General features: G+C 38.5%; 1 protein-coding gene across 2 annotated transcripts; it reads right to left on the bottom strand.

Annotated features, from left to right (window-relative positions):
- Positions 1-2,983: 2,983 nt before the first annotated feature.
- Positions 2,984-10,950, bottom strand: ube2a.L (ubiquitin conjugating enzyme E2 A L homeolog). Of its 2 annotated transcripts, none has more exons than XM_018228749.2 (6): positions 10,670-10,707; positions 10,102-10,182; positions 7,433-7,458; positions 5,790-5,879; positions 4,477-4,565; positions 2,984-4,380 (listed from the first exon to the last, which is right to left on the bottom strand). In XM_018228749.2, exons 1-6 carry the CDS (start codon positions 10,681-10,683, stop codon positions 4,252-4,254), a joined length of 429 nt encoding a protein of 142 aa, XP_018084238.1. In that variant the 5' UTR covers positions 10,684-10,707; the 3' UTR covers positions 2,984-4,251.
- Positions 10,951-16,302: the final 5,352 nt, after the last annotated feature.

Raw genomic sequence — 16,302 nt, 5'->3', positions numbered from 1 at the left:
TTAACCGACAATATACATTTGACATTACTGACATGACATTTGTAAGTTCCTGTAACTGTCCAGTCAAAGAGATGCACCTTAAAGCTGGCCATAGACGCAAAGATCTGATCGTACGAATCGAGGATTCGTACGATTTTCGGAACGTGTGTGGAGAGTCCCGACATTTTTCGTCCGGCGGAGATCGGTCGTTTGGTCGATCGGACAGGTTAGAAAATTTCTGTCGGCTGCTGATAATATCTCTGCGTGTATTGCCGATCGTACGATTTTCAGAGGGAGACATTGCTGATCTCTTCTTTAACTAATCTGACTGGTAAGACTTTGATCTGAATGGTTAGTGGCGGGTCGGGAGATGGGAAAGTCCGATCGTACGATGATTCGTATGATCGGATCTTTGCATCTATGGTAGCTTTAGAAGGAAAACAGAGGAGTATTCTGATATTGTGCTCACGAAGAGGATGGGAAAGGGTATCTAAAGCTTCTAATCTCTTTCCTCAGTACAGCAACATCATCTGTATTCCTTCTGAAGTTATATATTTGATAATGATATTTTGTGAAGTCGCCCAAAATTACCTCGAGACTTCTGAATTCCGAAACTATACGTATGCCATCCCGTCGGTGATTCGTAATTTTTCTGGCAGGAAGGCATTTGGGGAGATTAGTCGCCCACAGTAGAGAAGATATGTCGCTGGGTGACTAATCTCATGTGCCAACTGACCAGCAGGTTACAGATTTTGTTACAAAATTCACTGATGCACAAAGCGTGGTAACATGGGCAGGGTGTTTATCTGTGAAATAACGTTAGAAACGGGGACAGGTTCTTTTTGTCTTCTGCTGTTTTCAGTGTAAAATGCTGCATGTGCCATTAGCATTACTCTGCATTTCACACAATATTCCCAATGCCTCTGTTGTGTTAAAAAAAAGTCTTTGTTTTAAGATACTGTTTACTAAGTTTTTTCACTCAAATATAACCTAATAATTCCATGCAGTGTGCCAGAGAATCCTATTTTCCCCAAGACCAATGGAACAAAGCAGGTATTTATAAGGATGTAGCATGCATTCCCACAACCTCTAATCAACTGGCACAGTCAGAGCTTATCAGCCTCTGTGTATAGTACAAGTGACTATGCTTATCAGTCCAGCAACAAGTCTTGCACTCCTACTCAAAAGAACCACCTAAAGGATCTGACATTTTTTCCCCACTCAATGCATCTGTTTCTTCCCATTTCTGCAGATTTGTTAACAGAATTTAGTATTGTTATTAAAAGTTCATTTTCTGTTTGTATTAAAAGCACATTATACAAAACTTTTTTTTTTTTGCTTTGTACTTTATGTTCTATCAGTTTGCTGCTTACAGAAGGATTTGGCATATTTTATGCTGGGCTTAAGTGTTAATAGGATTGACCCTTTTTTTTTTTTGCGAAAACAGGCAGGGGATGAGGCGATGTCATTCACTTCAGTGTCCTGTCTGGATTTCCTAATTTGGAAATCCGGACAAGAACTTTTCACTCGGGCAGCCCTTCCAAAAATGTGGCTGGTTGAAATCTGGACAGATGGTATGGTGTGTGTATGTATGTATGTATATATATTTTACAGAGCATTTATTTATTTTTTTAGAATTGTCCATCTTTAACATACTAAAAGTTTAAAGGTGAACCAACCTTTAACAATTTGCATGTGGAATAACCTATTGTTCCAGCTATTAGTCAGAGACCTATTAGTCAGTGAAGCACACACTACTCTTGCATTTTCTGATATGGAAGGGACATGTGACACATGCCAGCAGCTTGTACAGCCAATTAGGTTCATTATGTATTGACACGTCACCAGACATGTGCAGCCAAACCCATAATGCAATGCTTTAAGTAGTAAGGTTATATACAGATATATGACCTGATTGGTGGCCTGTGGAGCACAGCATATGGGTGGCCAAATCTTTGTGTATGTCCAGCTTTAGTTAACGGAACAGTAACCCCCCAAAAAATAAAGCATTTTAAAATAATTACAATATACTGTAGTGCTGCCCTGCATTGGTATAAGTTTTGCATTTGTTTTAGAAAGATTACTGTAGTTTATATAAACAAGCTGCTGTGTAGCCCCGGGGCAGCAATGTTCTTATTTTTCCAGGTACCCTCAGCCATGTGATTTATGCTGTAACTTCAGTCACTCTTTACTGCTGCACTGCAAGTTGGCCTGATATCACCCCCCATTCCCCCCAGCAGCCTTTCATCAAAACAATTTGAAATTAACAAGATTACAGCTCCCTGACACCTGCATTGCTAAAAATGCTCCCATGTCTAGTGGTAGATATTACATTAGCACTCAATAGTAAAAAAAAAAAAACAGATGACCTGACCTTAGAGGTCTGCCTACACACCAATATTACAACTACACAAATACATTTGTTGGTCCAAGAATACAATTTAAAGTGAACGATTTGTAATGTAAAAGTCTAATTTAGAAATAAAAAAAGTACGCCATAAATATCATGACAATCATTTTAAGTCCCAGCAATCTATGGCTTCACAAACTCGTTTAATACTTATAGATTTGGCTGAAGGTGGCCATTGATAACTACAGTATATTTGATACAAGTTTTGAGTCAAGTCTCTTCATCCAAACCTAAAAGCCAGCATCTTACAGAACATCTATCACCAAAGCTGGCTTGTATAGGGCCTCTAAAAATCTCTAAATCTGAGGATGAAAAAAAAAAGTTCCAATAAAATGGAGTAGTAGAGCCATTGCATAAGATGCTATGTTGCCACTATTTGGATCCTTTGCTTGCCATTACAGAGACAAAGAGTGTGTGTTTGTCAAGTAAAATGATACAACACTTTATGTAAATATGGCATGTAAATATAAAAAGCGTATTGTTCTATCAATGTGTCATTGTTCAAAAAAAAAAAAAAAAAAAAAGTTACCCCATAAAATTCAACTTTCCATTCAATTTTTGCTGAAGATCAAATAAAAACAAGCAACCACGTAATCTATTTACATAGGAACATAAGTAGGTTATATGTTTATTTACACGTTCAGAATAATGTACAGTTTTACATGGGTTACTTGGAGAAAACACAACCTGTTTGTGCAAAAACAAAATAAGTCAGTGTTAGCCGTCGACCAGAACTACATTAACTGAAGTGTTAATCCCATCCAGCAAACAAAGGAAGTTAAACACTACTAGTCGCTGATGCAAAGAAAAAAAAAAGTAGCACCCTTGAGTTTTAATCAAGCTTCCAATCACAACAAATAGGAATCTGCCATTTCCAAACACTATGTCCACCAAGTCTGTTTCCCACTTTTACAATTAGAAGCTATGTACTTCATACCTCAAGCAGCAAATGACTCCCAAACATTCAGATTGGCCTACATTTGTATTACACAACACCCAATGGTCACAAAATGTAGTGTAGACTTGCTGTTTTCTAAAACACTAGTTATCCACTTGCTACCACATTCCTGATATTCAATGTAAGGTACAGTATCACTAAATGCTTTCTTAATTCATAGCGTTGTCTCCACTAAAGAAAAATTCATGGGCTTCAGTTGATACCATTTGAACGGCCTTCTAAAGAACATGTTGACCCCAGGCATGTCGTGAAGAAATGACCTCAGTGCAATATTTTCTTATTTAATTAGGCCATGAATGGCATCCCCTGTATATTTCTTCAGTTGCTACAGGCCTAAAAGCTCCATTTTATACTAAACAAGGATAATTGTTGCCCCCTCCCTTCTACGGCAAATCCATAAATAAGCATTGTTCAATTTAAAATAGAAAACATATGATATAGTACAACTGCACTTATACAATGCACTTCTTCTGTCATACTAAAACCAAATATAAAAGATTTAACTCCAGCAGCTCATCCTCACGATTATGCCAAAATGCACTATGTTCCGCTATCAATAGTGATATATCCCTTTGTTTTTAATATACAGCGGCTTCATCTGATATGACAGACAATATAACAGCAAGTGATGAAGAACCAATAGGCTGAGGTGAACTGCTTTGAGAAATAAAAATAGAAGATTTTGTTTTGCAAGTAACCCATGTTTAGTACATTTGATTTCAACACGAATGCTCTCGGGTGTCCAAGGGGAAAAGCACCAGCTGGGGCTAAGGAAGGCGGTGACAGCACAATAGCCGGTCAACAATGTAAATGGAAAGATTCTAGTTAACAGGAAGATCACTCAAAACACTTCATATATATATATTTTCCTCCTGATCAGAGTGTTCATAAACTAGGGCAAGGGTCAACAGTCACGCCAGCTCTGTTCTACAATTGCAGAAACCCTCTTTTCGTATTCCCGTTTGTTTTCCTGGTACAGCTGAGCCGCCTGGCTGTTTGCAGGGCTGTTTGGATTTGGTTCATCCAGCAACGACTAAACACAGAAGGACGAAAACCAGTCAAAATGATTTACATTTTAATTCTGAATAAAATTATGTATGCTTTCGTTCACAAAAAGCATGTACCTTACCTGTATGGAAGTTAAAATTGAGGACACGTCATAAGTAGGGCTCCAACGATTTTGAAGAATGTCCAAACATATACTGCCATCAGCATATACTAAAGAAATGGAAGTGGTTAAAAGATGCTGTGAGTATGGAGTTTAGATGTCTCTGGAAACAAGACACGATCAACAGTGTAAATATCTCCACTGACGTTTATGTACAGGTATGGGAACCATTATCCAGAAAGCTCCGAATTATGCCAAGGCTGTCTCCCATAGAATCTATTACAATTAAATAATCCAAATCTTTAAAAATGATTTCCTCTTTCTCTGTAATAATAAAACAGTAGCTTGTACTTGATCCAAACTAAGATACAATAAATCTTTATTGGAAGCAAAACCAGTCTATTGGGTTCATTAAGGGGCAGATTTACCAAGGCTCAAACTGGAAATTCAATTTTTTTTTATGGTCAAAACTGTCAAATTCAGCTAGGGAGTTACTCAAATTCAATTTGAGTTCTTATAAAAATTAGAATTTGGATTTATCATACTCCTTTACATCCTTTAAGAATTCAAATTCGACTATTCACCACCTAAAACCTGCCGAATTACTGTTTAAGTCAATGGGAGAGGTCCAGGGATCAATTTGGAGTTGTTTGCAGCCTTCCTGACATTCTAGTTATTTTCAGAGAAAAAACGTAAATCGATTTTTTAAATATACTATTTTTTTTTAAATAAATTGCGATTGGTCGAATTTATGGGAGTTTAGGGGAGTTTTTAAAAATTCACATGAATTTGACCTTTGATAAATGTGCCTCTTAATGTTTACATGATTTTCTAGTAGATAAAAAGTATCAAGATCCTAATCGCAGAAACATCCATTATCTGGAAAACCCCAGGTCCCAAGCATTCTGGATAACAGGTCCCGTACCTGTACTAGCCATCCAATGTAGAATTTTAAGAAAAAAATTCTTTAAAAAGGCATAATTCGCCATCAATTGTTCCACTGTTATAACCTTTTAACAAAGAATTTTATCTGCTGCTGGTGCTGTTTATTCACAATGAACGCATAAAAACAATTTTTCAGTTAAGATTTATAAATGAAATAGGGAAAACCTGTTTTAAGCAGATAAATGTATTTTCATCAAAATTGATCTTTCCCCTTTAAAATGAACAGCCTTTCCCCTTAAAAATGAACGGACTACATTTGTAACACCGCCATTATTAATGCTCTTATTGGATTCAAATTGAATGTGCCTGTATATTATCCATTCAAAAATACAACCTACCCACAAATATTCAATACAAATCTCAGAATGAAGGGATTAACCTGCACTTACCATTTGGATGAAACATTTTGGACACAAATCTAACTGTTGGTGGTTTATTGGGATACTCTTCTGTAAATTCTATTGTCAGTTTAAAAGTCCCTAGGAAGGAAAAAAGAAAATAAGCAACTTCCAATATGTATTCAACAAACATCACCTGTAGTGAAAAATATGTAATGTATCTATAGTCTGTTTTATCAAGAAAGCAAATAGATTATACAGGTTATCTGGAAAGGTTTGACTAAATGAAAGGGGATACCCCATAGACACAATTTTAATGAAATATTTCAAAATAATAAAACATATTTGCTTTTTCTCTGTAATAAATGATTGTGCCTTGTACTCTATCCCAACTAAGATATAATTAGCCCTTATTAGACACACAACACTCCTATTGGGTTTAATGTTGAAATGATTGCCTGCATATAAACACAGAGAAAAACAGGTGACTCACAAACTTAAGAGCCATGATTTTACTGCATCTATAGGAAAGGCCTTAGTCTGTTTGCACACATTCTTGTGAGTTTCTGTGCCAAAATCCACTCCGTGTGTCTACACAAGACCAACGTTATGCATGTAGATGCAGTGACATCACTGAGCAGATGGGCTGTTTCTCACCTTTTTTTTTTATACACATATATTATGTCTATTTATATTACAGCCTAACAGTGGTGTCTCACTTTTACTACCTAAAGCAAAAATATACTGTGTGCTTGGGACATTTCTATGTACCTAGAGAGTTTACTGGTCTGATGTTACCTTGGGGACATTACATGAAGCCCTCAACAGTTCCAAACTATAAGAGCAGATGAATCCATATATTATTAAGTCAGGGATTCTTAAAACATCAATTTAAACTCATGTACTTGAACTGTATCCCACCCTTTCACCATACTGATCCTCAAGTTGACTAATTTAAATGAATCAAACACTAACTACTGAAGTAGAGCTGCCACATTCCCAAGACAACGTGTGCAACCATAAATGAAATCCACACTGCAGTAAGCGCTGTTGGAGAACAGATGAGATTACCAGAAATGTGGACCACTGTAAATTGCCATATATCTGGGAATATACAATGATATGCACAGTAGCCATGTCTACAAATAAATAGAGGTTTCAGGAAAGCCGAGTGGTTACAGTTATATTTTATTTATAGATAGTGCCACCATATCATGCCTTGCTTTAAATATAGAATGTACATAATTCACATCAGTCCCTGCCTCAGTGGAGCTTACAGTCTAAGGGCCCTACCAGCAAACATATACTAGCTTGAATTGCATAAGGAGACCAATAGGCTACTAATATGCTCCATAACAGGAAAGGACATTATTTTCCTGATATATTGTCCATTGTTGGGGTTGGTGCATCTCACCCTTATTGGGGATCCACAAAATGATCAGTGCCGATGATTCACATTAAATTTTAATATGCTGTTAAGTGTTGGAGGAAAAATGGGAAGACACAGGGAGAAGCAGATAGTCCCCTGATCAGAAATCAAGGCTCCAGCACTGGCTGCACCTTTCAGCATTTGTATCCCATATTATATAAACCAGCTATGAGAATGATTAGCATGCAGAAGTAACCATACTGACCAACAAAACAACATAGGAATCGTACCAAGGAGCAAACAGAAAATCAATCTTTATACTCACCATCTTCAAATGGGGTTCCCTCAGGTCTGTGGGGAAAAAAAAGCTAATTATTATTAGAGTAGAATTATAAATGTAAACATGAGCTCTATGGCATGGCTAATATTTGCAGTACGAACACGGTTTACTTGTGTTTTTTAAAAGTGCCACAAATAATAATGCAAGTGCTAGACTAAGGCAACCTTAGGGAAAATGCTGAGTAGTGTATGTTCAAATATATGTATGGGATCTATTATTTGTAAACCCCCTATTCACAAAGCACTGCAAGTTTTTCTGTAATATAAACAACCTTCTACTTAATATTTAAGCTTGCAGAAATACATATCAGTGGCCAAAAAAAAAAAAAAAAAAAAAAAAAAAAAGGATTACATTTTTCATAGCCTCATATGACAATGATCCCGGGTATAATACATGCTATCACATGTACACACGTCACAGCAAAGAACATACATTATAATAAGCCAAACTCGATGATTAATTAGTATGGCACATTGTTTTGGCTGGACTCATTTGCTGATAAATTTAAAAGGCATGACATGTATTGTAATACAGGCTCTGAAATTCAGAAAAGATAAAGAGCCAGTTGGTTCTGGTAAGTGCAACTTGTGTTGATAATTAAGACAGAGAACTGCATAAAACATTGTCAAAGTAATGGACTAATGTAGTAAAAGTCCAATTATTTTGTGTCTCATAGTAACTAATCAGTGTTAAGCTTTCAAGGGTCTAATTCACAGACAATGAGGGCACATCTGTTATGGCAAAAACAGCAGATTTTTGTCATTTAAAGGGCAAGTCAACCCCAAAATATAAATATGCCTAATAAAATAACTTAATTCTTAGTAACTTTCCAATATACATTAAAACATTCAGTGCTTTTTAAGTTATTTGTAAAAACAATTGCTATTGAAAGCAGCATTTGCTTAATTCAAGGTTGCAAAAGTCTTAGTCTGTTGTCTTGTCTTACATTGTATCAACAGTCTGTGCCATCAGGGCATAGAATATAAAGTGACTAACACTGCTCTCAATAGCAATACATATACAAATAACTTAAAAACATAGAACATTTGTAATTAATGTAAGTCGCTAAGAATTATGTTTTCTTTTATTTGTGAAATTTTCATTTTGGGGTTGACTTGCCTTTAATATAAGTTTATGTAGTATTCAAACAATAGAACGGTACAAGTCTGCTTTTGTCAATGTAATGTTAAATGTGGGCAGTCAGAACAACTACAATTCCACTTAAAATGACATTTAAACTAAAGCTGGCCATAGACGCAAAGATCCTATTGTAAGAATCGAGGATTTGTATGATTTTCGAGCCGTGTGTGGAGAGTCCTGACATGTTTCGTCCGGCGGAGATCGGTCATTTGACTGCGGGTAATAGCTCTGCATGTATTGCCAATCGTACGATATTCAGTGGGAGACTGTCACTAGCTTTGGTCAGACATAACTTTCGTACAATTGCTGTCAGGGGCAGAACATCGGCTGATCTGTTCTTTTACTACTTTATTTGATCTGAATGGTTAATGGCAGGTCGGGAGATGGGGGAAGTCCGATCGTTCGAGGATTCAAACGATCGGATCTTTGCATCTATGGCCAGCTTAATTCCTAAGCGACCGGAGTCACAAGAAGTTAGGGTAACTCGCTAGATCACGCCAGAGTAAGATTACTTAAGTTACCCAGCCAAAATTGCCTCATACACTTAATAGCACAAAAATGAAAGATAAGCAGAGTGTTGCTCTAGGGCAGGGTTTGGCAACCTTTTGTAGACTGAGAGCAGCACTGAAACACCAATAATGCACAGCCTTAAAGGGTTGCCAATGGAATGCTATCAGTTGCTCTTATTTCACCTTTTAGTCTGTAGCAGCTTTTAAAAATACATAGGAGTTTTGTATCTGGATGAATTTCTGCTTTGCTCTAAGCAGGACTAGGCAGTGAGTACCGGTTGACGGGGGCAGCATGAAATAGGGTTGAGAGCAACATATTGTGAAAAACATACAGATGTGTGAAGCTAGCTGCTAGACTTTTGTTACACGCAGTGTTTCTCAATTCCATCATGCATATGAATAGAAACAACGTTTCACTGTTCCCAGCAGGTGGCTTTCACTAGTATCAGTGACAGAAGGCATGGGGGAGTATCAGGTGTATGTCCGCTCAGTGAAATACACCAATGTACAAACATTTCTAGGTCTAACACCAGAGTTTAGTGTAAAAATGTATCCAGTTATTACTGCACCTTTTAACTTAGTTAACCTTTTCTTTGCCCTGACCATAACTATTGTTGTATATGGGAGATCAGAAATATACTGTGTGTACTAAACAAAGGGCCTCACCAGTGCTTTTTATTCCTCTCTCTTGTGCTTATAGTTCTTTCAATATAAGACAATCCTAAGGCCCATTTCTACCGTAATCAGGATTTACATTTCACAAAACAGCCTAGGTCCTTCCAAAATGATCCCAATAAGATTGTAGGTTACATATGTATGCTATTCACTAAATAGAAAAAAAAAACACCTAACTGAACATTTCTTCTTATATGCTCTGATATTTTCCACATTCCCCTTGCAGAGAGGAAATATGCAGCATACAGAACTGAAGAGAAAGAGCTCTACAGGGGATCACACAAGAGAAGGTGGGAGTTTTGACACCCTTTTGGGACAGGATGAACTTACCCAAATATTACTGCATTCCACACCATTATGTTGTTTTCTGAGGGTGCCCCGCTTACCCCTGCAGGAGGATCTTCTTGGAGCCTGTGGAGCATCAAAAAATAAATAAAAAGATATGTTAGTCCAGAGACTGTTTGACTTTTATTTCAAGCACCCCCCCCCACCTCCCTTCCTTGGAGGTCTAACCTTTGCTCAGGGTCCCCCTTACTTTATTGATCAGTGGATCAGCTTAGTTCTAAGAATATCTAGGGCAGCAAATAAATGTTTATCTCAAAGCTCCCTGAACTTCAAACTGGCCTGTGAGGTGCATCAATATAACACCCAAACTGGCCTTTGTACTAAGGACCCCACTGCCTCAATCTCCCCTGGGGAGGGGGCACAGCTCAACAGTTTTTGGGAACAGGAAGGCCAGGCTGTTTCACAAGTACCTTTTGCCTGTGCCCTTCCTACACACGTCACCCACCCTGGAAGCGACCTAAGCAGCTCTCTATCCAAGCTGAGGCCTTCCTGCTGTTCAACTACAACTCTCGAATCAGTCTACAGGGGACGCCGAGTTTAAGTTCTCCAATACCTTAAGGTAACCATCCTCCGCCAAAACCCACACAACCTGCGATGGGTAAAGTGATGTTTCTCCCTCCCAGTTACCTTTTAAAGTCTCTCATCAGACGCCTTCTAGCAGGGGTTGACATTTGTCACCGTCGACGCAAATAAATTAAATCGAAACACTAAATAGGGCTTGGCCTAAACGTTGTCGATTGTAGACGATATTTCTGCCACGAGAGACGATAGGTTGGCTCTAATATAATAACAACAACAATTCAGGAAGGCCGGCAGTACTCTTCCGGGAGCTCCCGACCCTGGCGGAGGGATATGTGATCGAACAGGCGGAGAAAGAAAAACAAGTCCTTTTCCTCAGACCTTCGAAAGTCGCTGCTTTCTGGGGTGGGGTAATGATTTAAGAATTCAACTCTCAATCTGCTTCCGCTGGTATATGAAATAACGCTAGGGTAAAGCGAACACGTTATTCGCTGCGCCCAATAAATGAACTACGCGGAAAGCTGCGCCTGTAAGGCTGAGCTTATGAATGTACACCGTGGTTTAAACCCCCCCACCCTATTCCGAATTTGGTACAATCCCGGTTAGTGTAGTCATTTAACAGCTGCTCCGCATAGGACACGCCTCTAACTATTGATTGACGTTGAGGTGAACACGTCATAGTTTTGTTTGTGTGAGAGAGGGTTAAGTTGTTGTCGGTGTTGCGTAAGGTGTTTGGGCGTTATAGACATAAATTCTATTCCTGTATACGTATTGATACTATTTAAATATCTAATTACGCGTATGGGCTGATTACAGTTGTTTTGTATCAGTATAGTTGTTTTGTATCAGTATAGTTTGTGGATAATCCATATACATGAGTACGTTTAGCTTTCCTTGAACACTGCAATTTTACTTCTCTTCACGCGTAATAAAAGCAATAATTGCCATTATAATAAAATCACTAAACTGTAGTATGTTATAAATTTTTGTTTTTGCTTGTATTCCTCAACCTAACATTTTTTTTTCGCAGCTGCAGTCTCGCATGCTGTGAGTCACTGACAGATTTCCCGTGCTGTATTCCAGCATGCATCAGCAGTGGCGTAAATATGGCCACGAGAAAACAGTGCTGCTCTTGTGGGCCCCAAGGGTTAGTCACACCACTTTGAGTCAGCAATTTGCAACACATTCCTATCAATGTAACACATACATGTTTTAAGCGAACTGTAGACTTTAAAATCACTGTAATTGTGGATATACTGCTTGTCCAAGAAATCCTCCAAGCCTCTTAAAGCTTTCATAGGAACCTGCCATCACAACTTCACTGCTATCTCTGTGAAGAACCACCTATATGTCCCTCAAGCTTAAACGGATGGCCTCTTGTCCTTTGTTGTTTTCTAGGTGAAAAAAAAAACATCTGTAAAGTGTAATCATGTCCCTTGCCTCGTGTGCCCTTTCTCCAGAAAATTCAACCCCTATCATAACAGTCTGCACCAGGGCCTGCACCCCCTCGGGGGCCGTCGGCAGTTCACAGGCTTGCGAATCTGTGGCAATGTCCGCTTCTGGAGGGGGGTCCCAGCTGCATGGCCTGTAACCGGGTTCCACGCCAGATAGTTGTGTTACTGTTTATAGTTTAATTCTTCCACTCCTTTTACAGTTTTAGTTGCACATCTCTTTACTTCTTAAGGATCGTGGCCCAAAACGACACTGCATAGTCAAGGTGTCAAGTTAATGCCTTTTTTTACACAAAACGGTACTTTATTTAGTTTAGTAGACACTGCAAAGTTGCAAACGCATCAGTTAATAGTGCTGCTTCAGCAGAATTCTGCACTGAAATCCATTTCTCAAAAGAGCAAACAGATTTTTTTATATTCAATTTTAAAATCTAACATATTGTCAGTTTCCCAGCTGCCCCAGTCATGTGACTTGTTCCTGCACTTTATGATGGAACTATTTTCTGGCAGGCTGTTATTTCTCCTACCCAATGTAACTGAATCAGTCTCAGTGGGACTTGAGTTTTACTATTGAGCGCTGTTCTTAGATCTTCCAGGGAGCTGTTATCTTGTGTTAGGGAGCTGCTATCTGGTTACCTTCCCATTGTTCTTTTGTTTGGCTGCTGGGGGGATGAGGGAGGGGGTGATATCACTCCAACTTTCAGTAAAGAGTGACTGAAGTTTATCAGAGCACAAGGCACATGACCAGCTGGGAAACTGACAATATGTCTAGCTCCATGTCAGATTTCAAAATTGAATATAAAAAAATCAGTTTGCTCTTTTGAAAAATGGATTTCAGTGCAGAATTTTGCTGGAGCAGCACTATTAATGGATGCGTTTTGAAAAAAACATGTTTTCCCATGACAGTATCCCTTTAAGGCTGCACACCTACCACACCTACTGTTATAATAAACCTCACTCACCAACACTTTCTGTTTTCAGCCACTTTAACGCCAAGCCATTATGCTATTTTCATGTTGCTATTTCTTTATAATGAACATTTTGATGCCCAGTATGCACACATTTACCTAAGTATGTGGTCTGTAGGGACCCCAAAATAAACATTATGCATACAATGTTTTTGGTTGCTTCTGCAAACCTTGCCTGTGTATTGTAACACAGCAAAACTCCAGCATATTCTGCATTACCCCACATTATTTCTTATATAATCTACCACTGTAATACCTTACTTTTCTCTTTTTACTTCCCCTATTTTCTTATTCTCTTCTGTTCTCTATATCCCTTTCTAATACCACCACCATCTTCATCTGTGTAACACTTCTCCATCTCTTCTGTATATGCTCTTTTAACTTTATTTTATTTCCATGCAGTGGGGAGGAGCAAAAGAACGCCCTGCTATTACAATAAGAAAATTCCAGGATCCCTGAAGGGGATGGTATTTCACAGAAATCATGAAGTGGCATGGCAGAGGCATGGCATCCCTGCAAATCCTGCCCAAATTCCAGTACTGTTTAACACTTGTCTTTGTAATCTATCCTTCAACTGGTTCTCTATCCAAGTACAAATACGTTTCAGACCAATATTCCTTAACTTAGTCAGTGACCACCTATGCGGTACTGTGTCAAATGCTTTATCAAAAACTAAATGTGACATATTGGTACCATGGAAGACATCAAAGAGGTGCCACCCTGCCCCGGAAGGGTCTGCTTGAGTCCCAACCTACATGGTGTTTGTGCCAGCAGGGTGGGGGGCAGACTGTGGAGGGGGCCAGGTGAAGTTTCTGCACTTGTTACGCCAGTGAAGTGATTTGGCAATCAGAAAGTTTTTGTACCCTGGGATGAATGCAGTTAAGTCCTAAAGCTTTTTTTAATTCACATGTTTTAGTCTCTTTTAATTTCCTTCCTCATTCAACCAGCCATCAATACTTAAATGATAAAAAATGGGTTAAAAATGTTCTTATGCATGTAAACATAATAAAATAACAGTTATACTCTGGAGACTCTTGGCAGGGTTGGCCTTAGGGTGAACGAATCCCTGTGCAGAATATATTTTGTGTGCCGCTAGGCAATTTAGATACCAACATACAACTTTTATACAGTGTAATATTTTACTTTACTATTATACACAAAACCTAATTTAAGAATTGTTAAAGAACGAGGATAAATAATGTACCAATAGTCTAAATAATTTACTAATAATCCTTATGTTGTGACATTTATATTATATATTTTCAGAATATTGTGCATCGGTCCCTAAGCTCAGTAACTGAGAGCAGCACAGAGCATGTGCAGTGAGTCTGCAGAAAAGAAGATGGGGAGCTACTGGGGTATCTGTAGAGGCACAGATCTCTACAGCTAAAGGGTTGTGGTTGCTTTGGGCTGGTATAAAAACATAATGTAAAACAATTCTGCCCTACTTCTTTACTTAAGCTTTAGTTTTCCTTTAAACCTCAGGCAGGTGCTAGTCTTTGATAAAGATTGCCCCAGCCTGGTGTGTATTTCTTACAGTACAGTGTTGCAGGATAATAGGTCTCAGCAGGATAATAGGCAGAGCTTCAGTGGGCCTCAACAGTTAGCCCAATGTAAATAGATGCTTTATGTAAATATGTACTCATATAGCAGACTTGTCCATTTACCCAGTTCACCTGTTGCCAAACAAAAAAAGACCAATCCAGAGCCACCATTCAGCTTGCTTGGGCTAAGCTTCAAGGATACTCACATTTGATAGAAAACTGGCCCTCTTGGCCTTTAAGCCTGCATTAGCCCTCCCCTGATCTAAAATTACTAGAGGGCCCGGTGGAAGGTTTCTGCCGAAATATCTTAACTATTCCCTGGGGCCCACACATAGTCCCACTCCACCACTGTACTGTGAATGTGTATTTCTTAATTTTTTTATTCACCTTACTTCTCAAAATTAAAAACTACTCTAAAATATCTAACTTGTTAAACAGTTCAATGAAATGCCCCTTTTTCCTCAAGGTGCACAACTGGTATGTAACTACTCTCACTCTGCATCGTGTAATCCATCTGAACTTCCTTTTCAAATTCAAGAGACTTGGTTGACCAGTGTTATTTACTTTACAAAAAGAGCATATGTATTTACAATTGGATCTTGAAGTGCCTTTAGAGACTTCTTGATGTATTTTCCAGAATAATTCACCAACTTATAAAGGCATCTGTCAGAAGTGAAACCTGTAAATAATAAATAAATGAGCATCAAGAGAAGTACACAAGGATTGCACAATGACGGTGTAACAGAATTCCTGTGCTCTGGTGCACGTGTACTGCAGGTGAGAGTTGATTCTATTGTGCTGTGCTTAGAACAGTTAAACCCAGGCCATATTATTTTTACCTGTTTTGGATTAAAGGGGAACTAAACCTTAATTAAAGAAGTAGGCTAGAAATGTTGTACATTATGTTTTGGCTTCTATATCAGCCCAAGGCAACCACAGCCCTTTAACAGGGAAGATCTGTGCCTCCAAAGATGCCCCAGTAGCTCCCCATCATCTTTCCTGCTGATTCACTGCACATGCTCTTTGCTGCTGTCACTTACTGAGCTTAGGGAGCCACTCCCAATATACAGTACACATAGAATAGAAATGTCACAATATAAGGCTGATTAGAAATTAATACAGATAATTACTACATGGCAGCACAGAAACCAGTGCAATTAGCATCAGAATTTAATAATCAGCCTTGTAGCATCAGCTTATATTACAGACCAACCTAATTTTCTGCTTGTAAATGTGACCCCTAAGCATAGCTTCTCGACAGCTGCTCAGAGCCCACTGAGCATGTGAGTGTCTCAGACACTTTCCAAGATGGTGGCCCCCTGCAGCAAGTTTGAAGTCCTGGATCATTGCTGCTATTGAGAAGCTGAAACTTTAGGCTGGTGCAATAAGTTCAGTGTATAAAATATGGCATTTTTAGCCAGATTCATTTTTAGGGTTTAGTTCTCTTTTAACAGTTTTTTTGCTACAGCAGATATCGCAAGTAAAAGAATCACTGCAATTGTTATATCAGAATATCAGAATAAATTTTAAGCATGGACATTTACCGGATTTGGTCTGAGTATTTTTTCAGAAAATTATCAGAACTATTCGGATTTTGATTAATAGGGATGCACCGAATCCAGGATTCGGCCAGGATTCGGCCAGGATTCGGCCAGGATTCAGCCTTTTTCAGCAGGATTCAGATTTGGCTGAATCCTTCTGCCT

The sequence above is a fragment of the Xenopus laevis genome, chromosome 8L, assembly GCF_017654675.1.
Source record: "Xenopus laevis strain J_2021 chromosome 8L, Xenopus_laevis_v10.1, whole genome shotgun sequence".
Classification (NCBI taxonomy): Eukaryota; Metazoa; Chordata; class Amphibia; order Anura; family Pipidae; genus Xenopus; species Xenopus laevis.
This window is presented reverse-complemented; position numbering and strand designations above follow the sequence as displayed.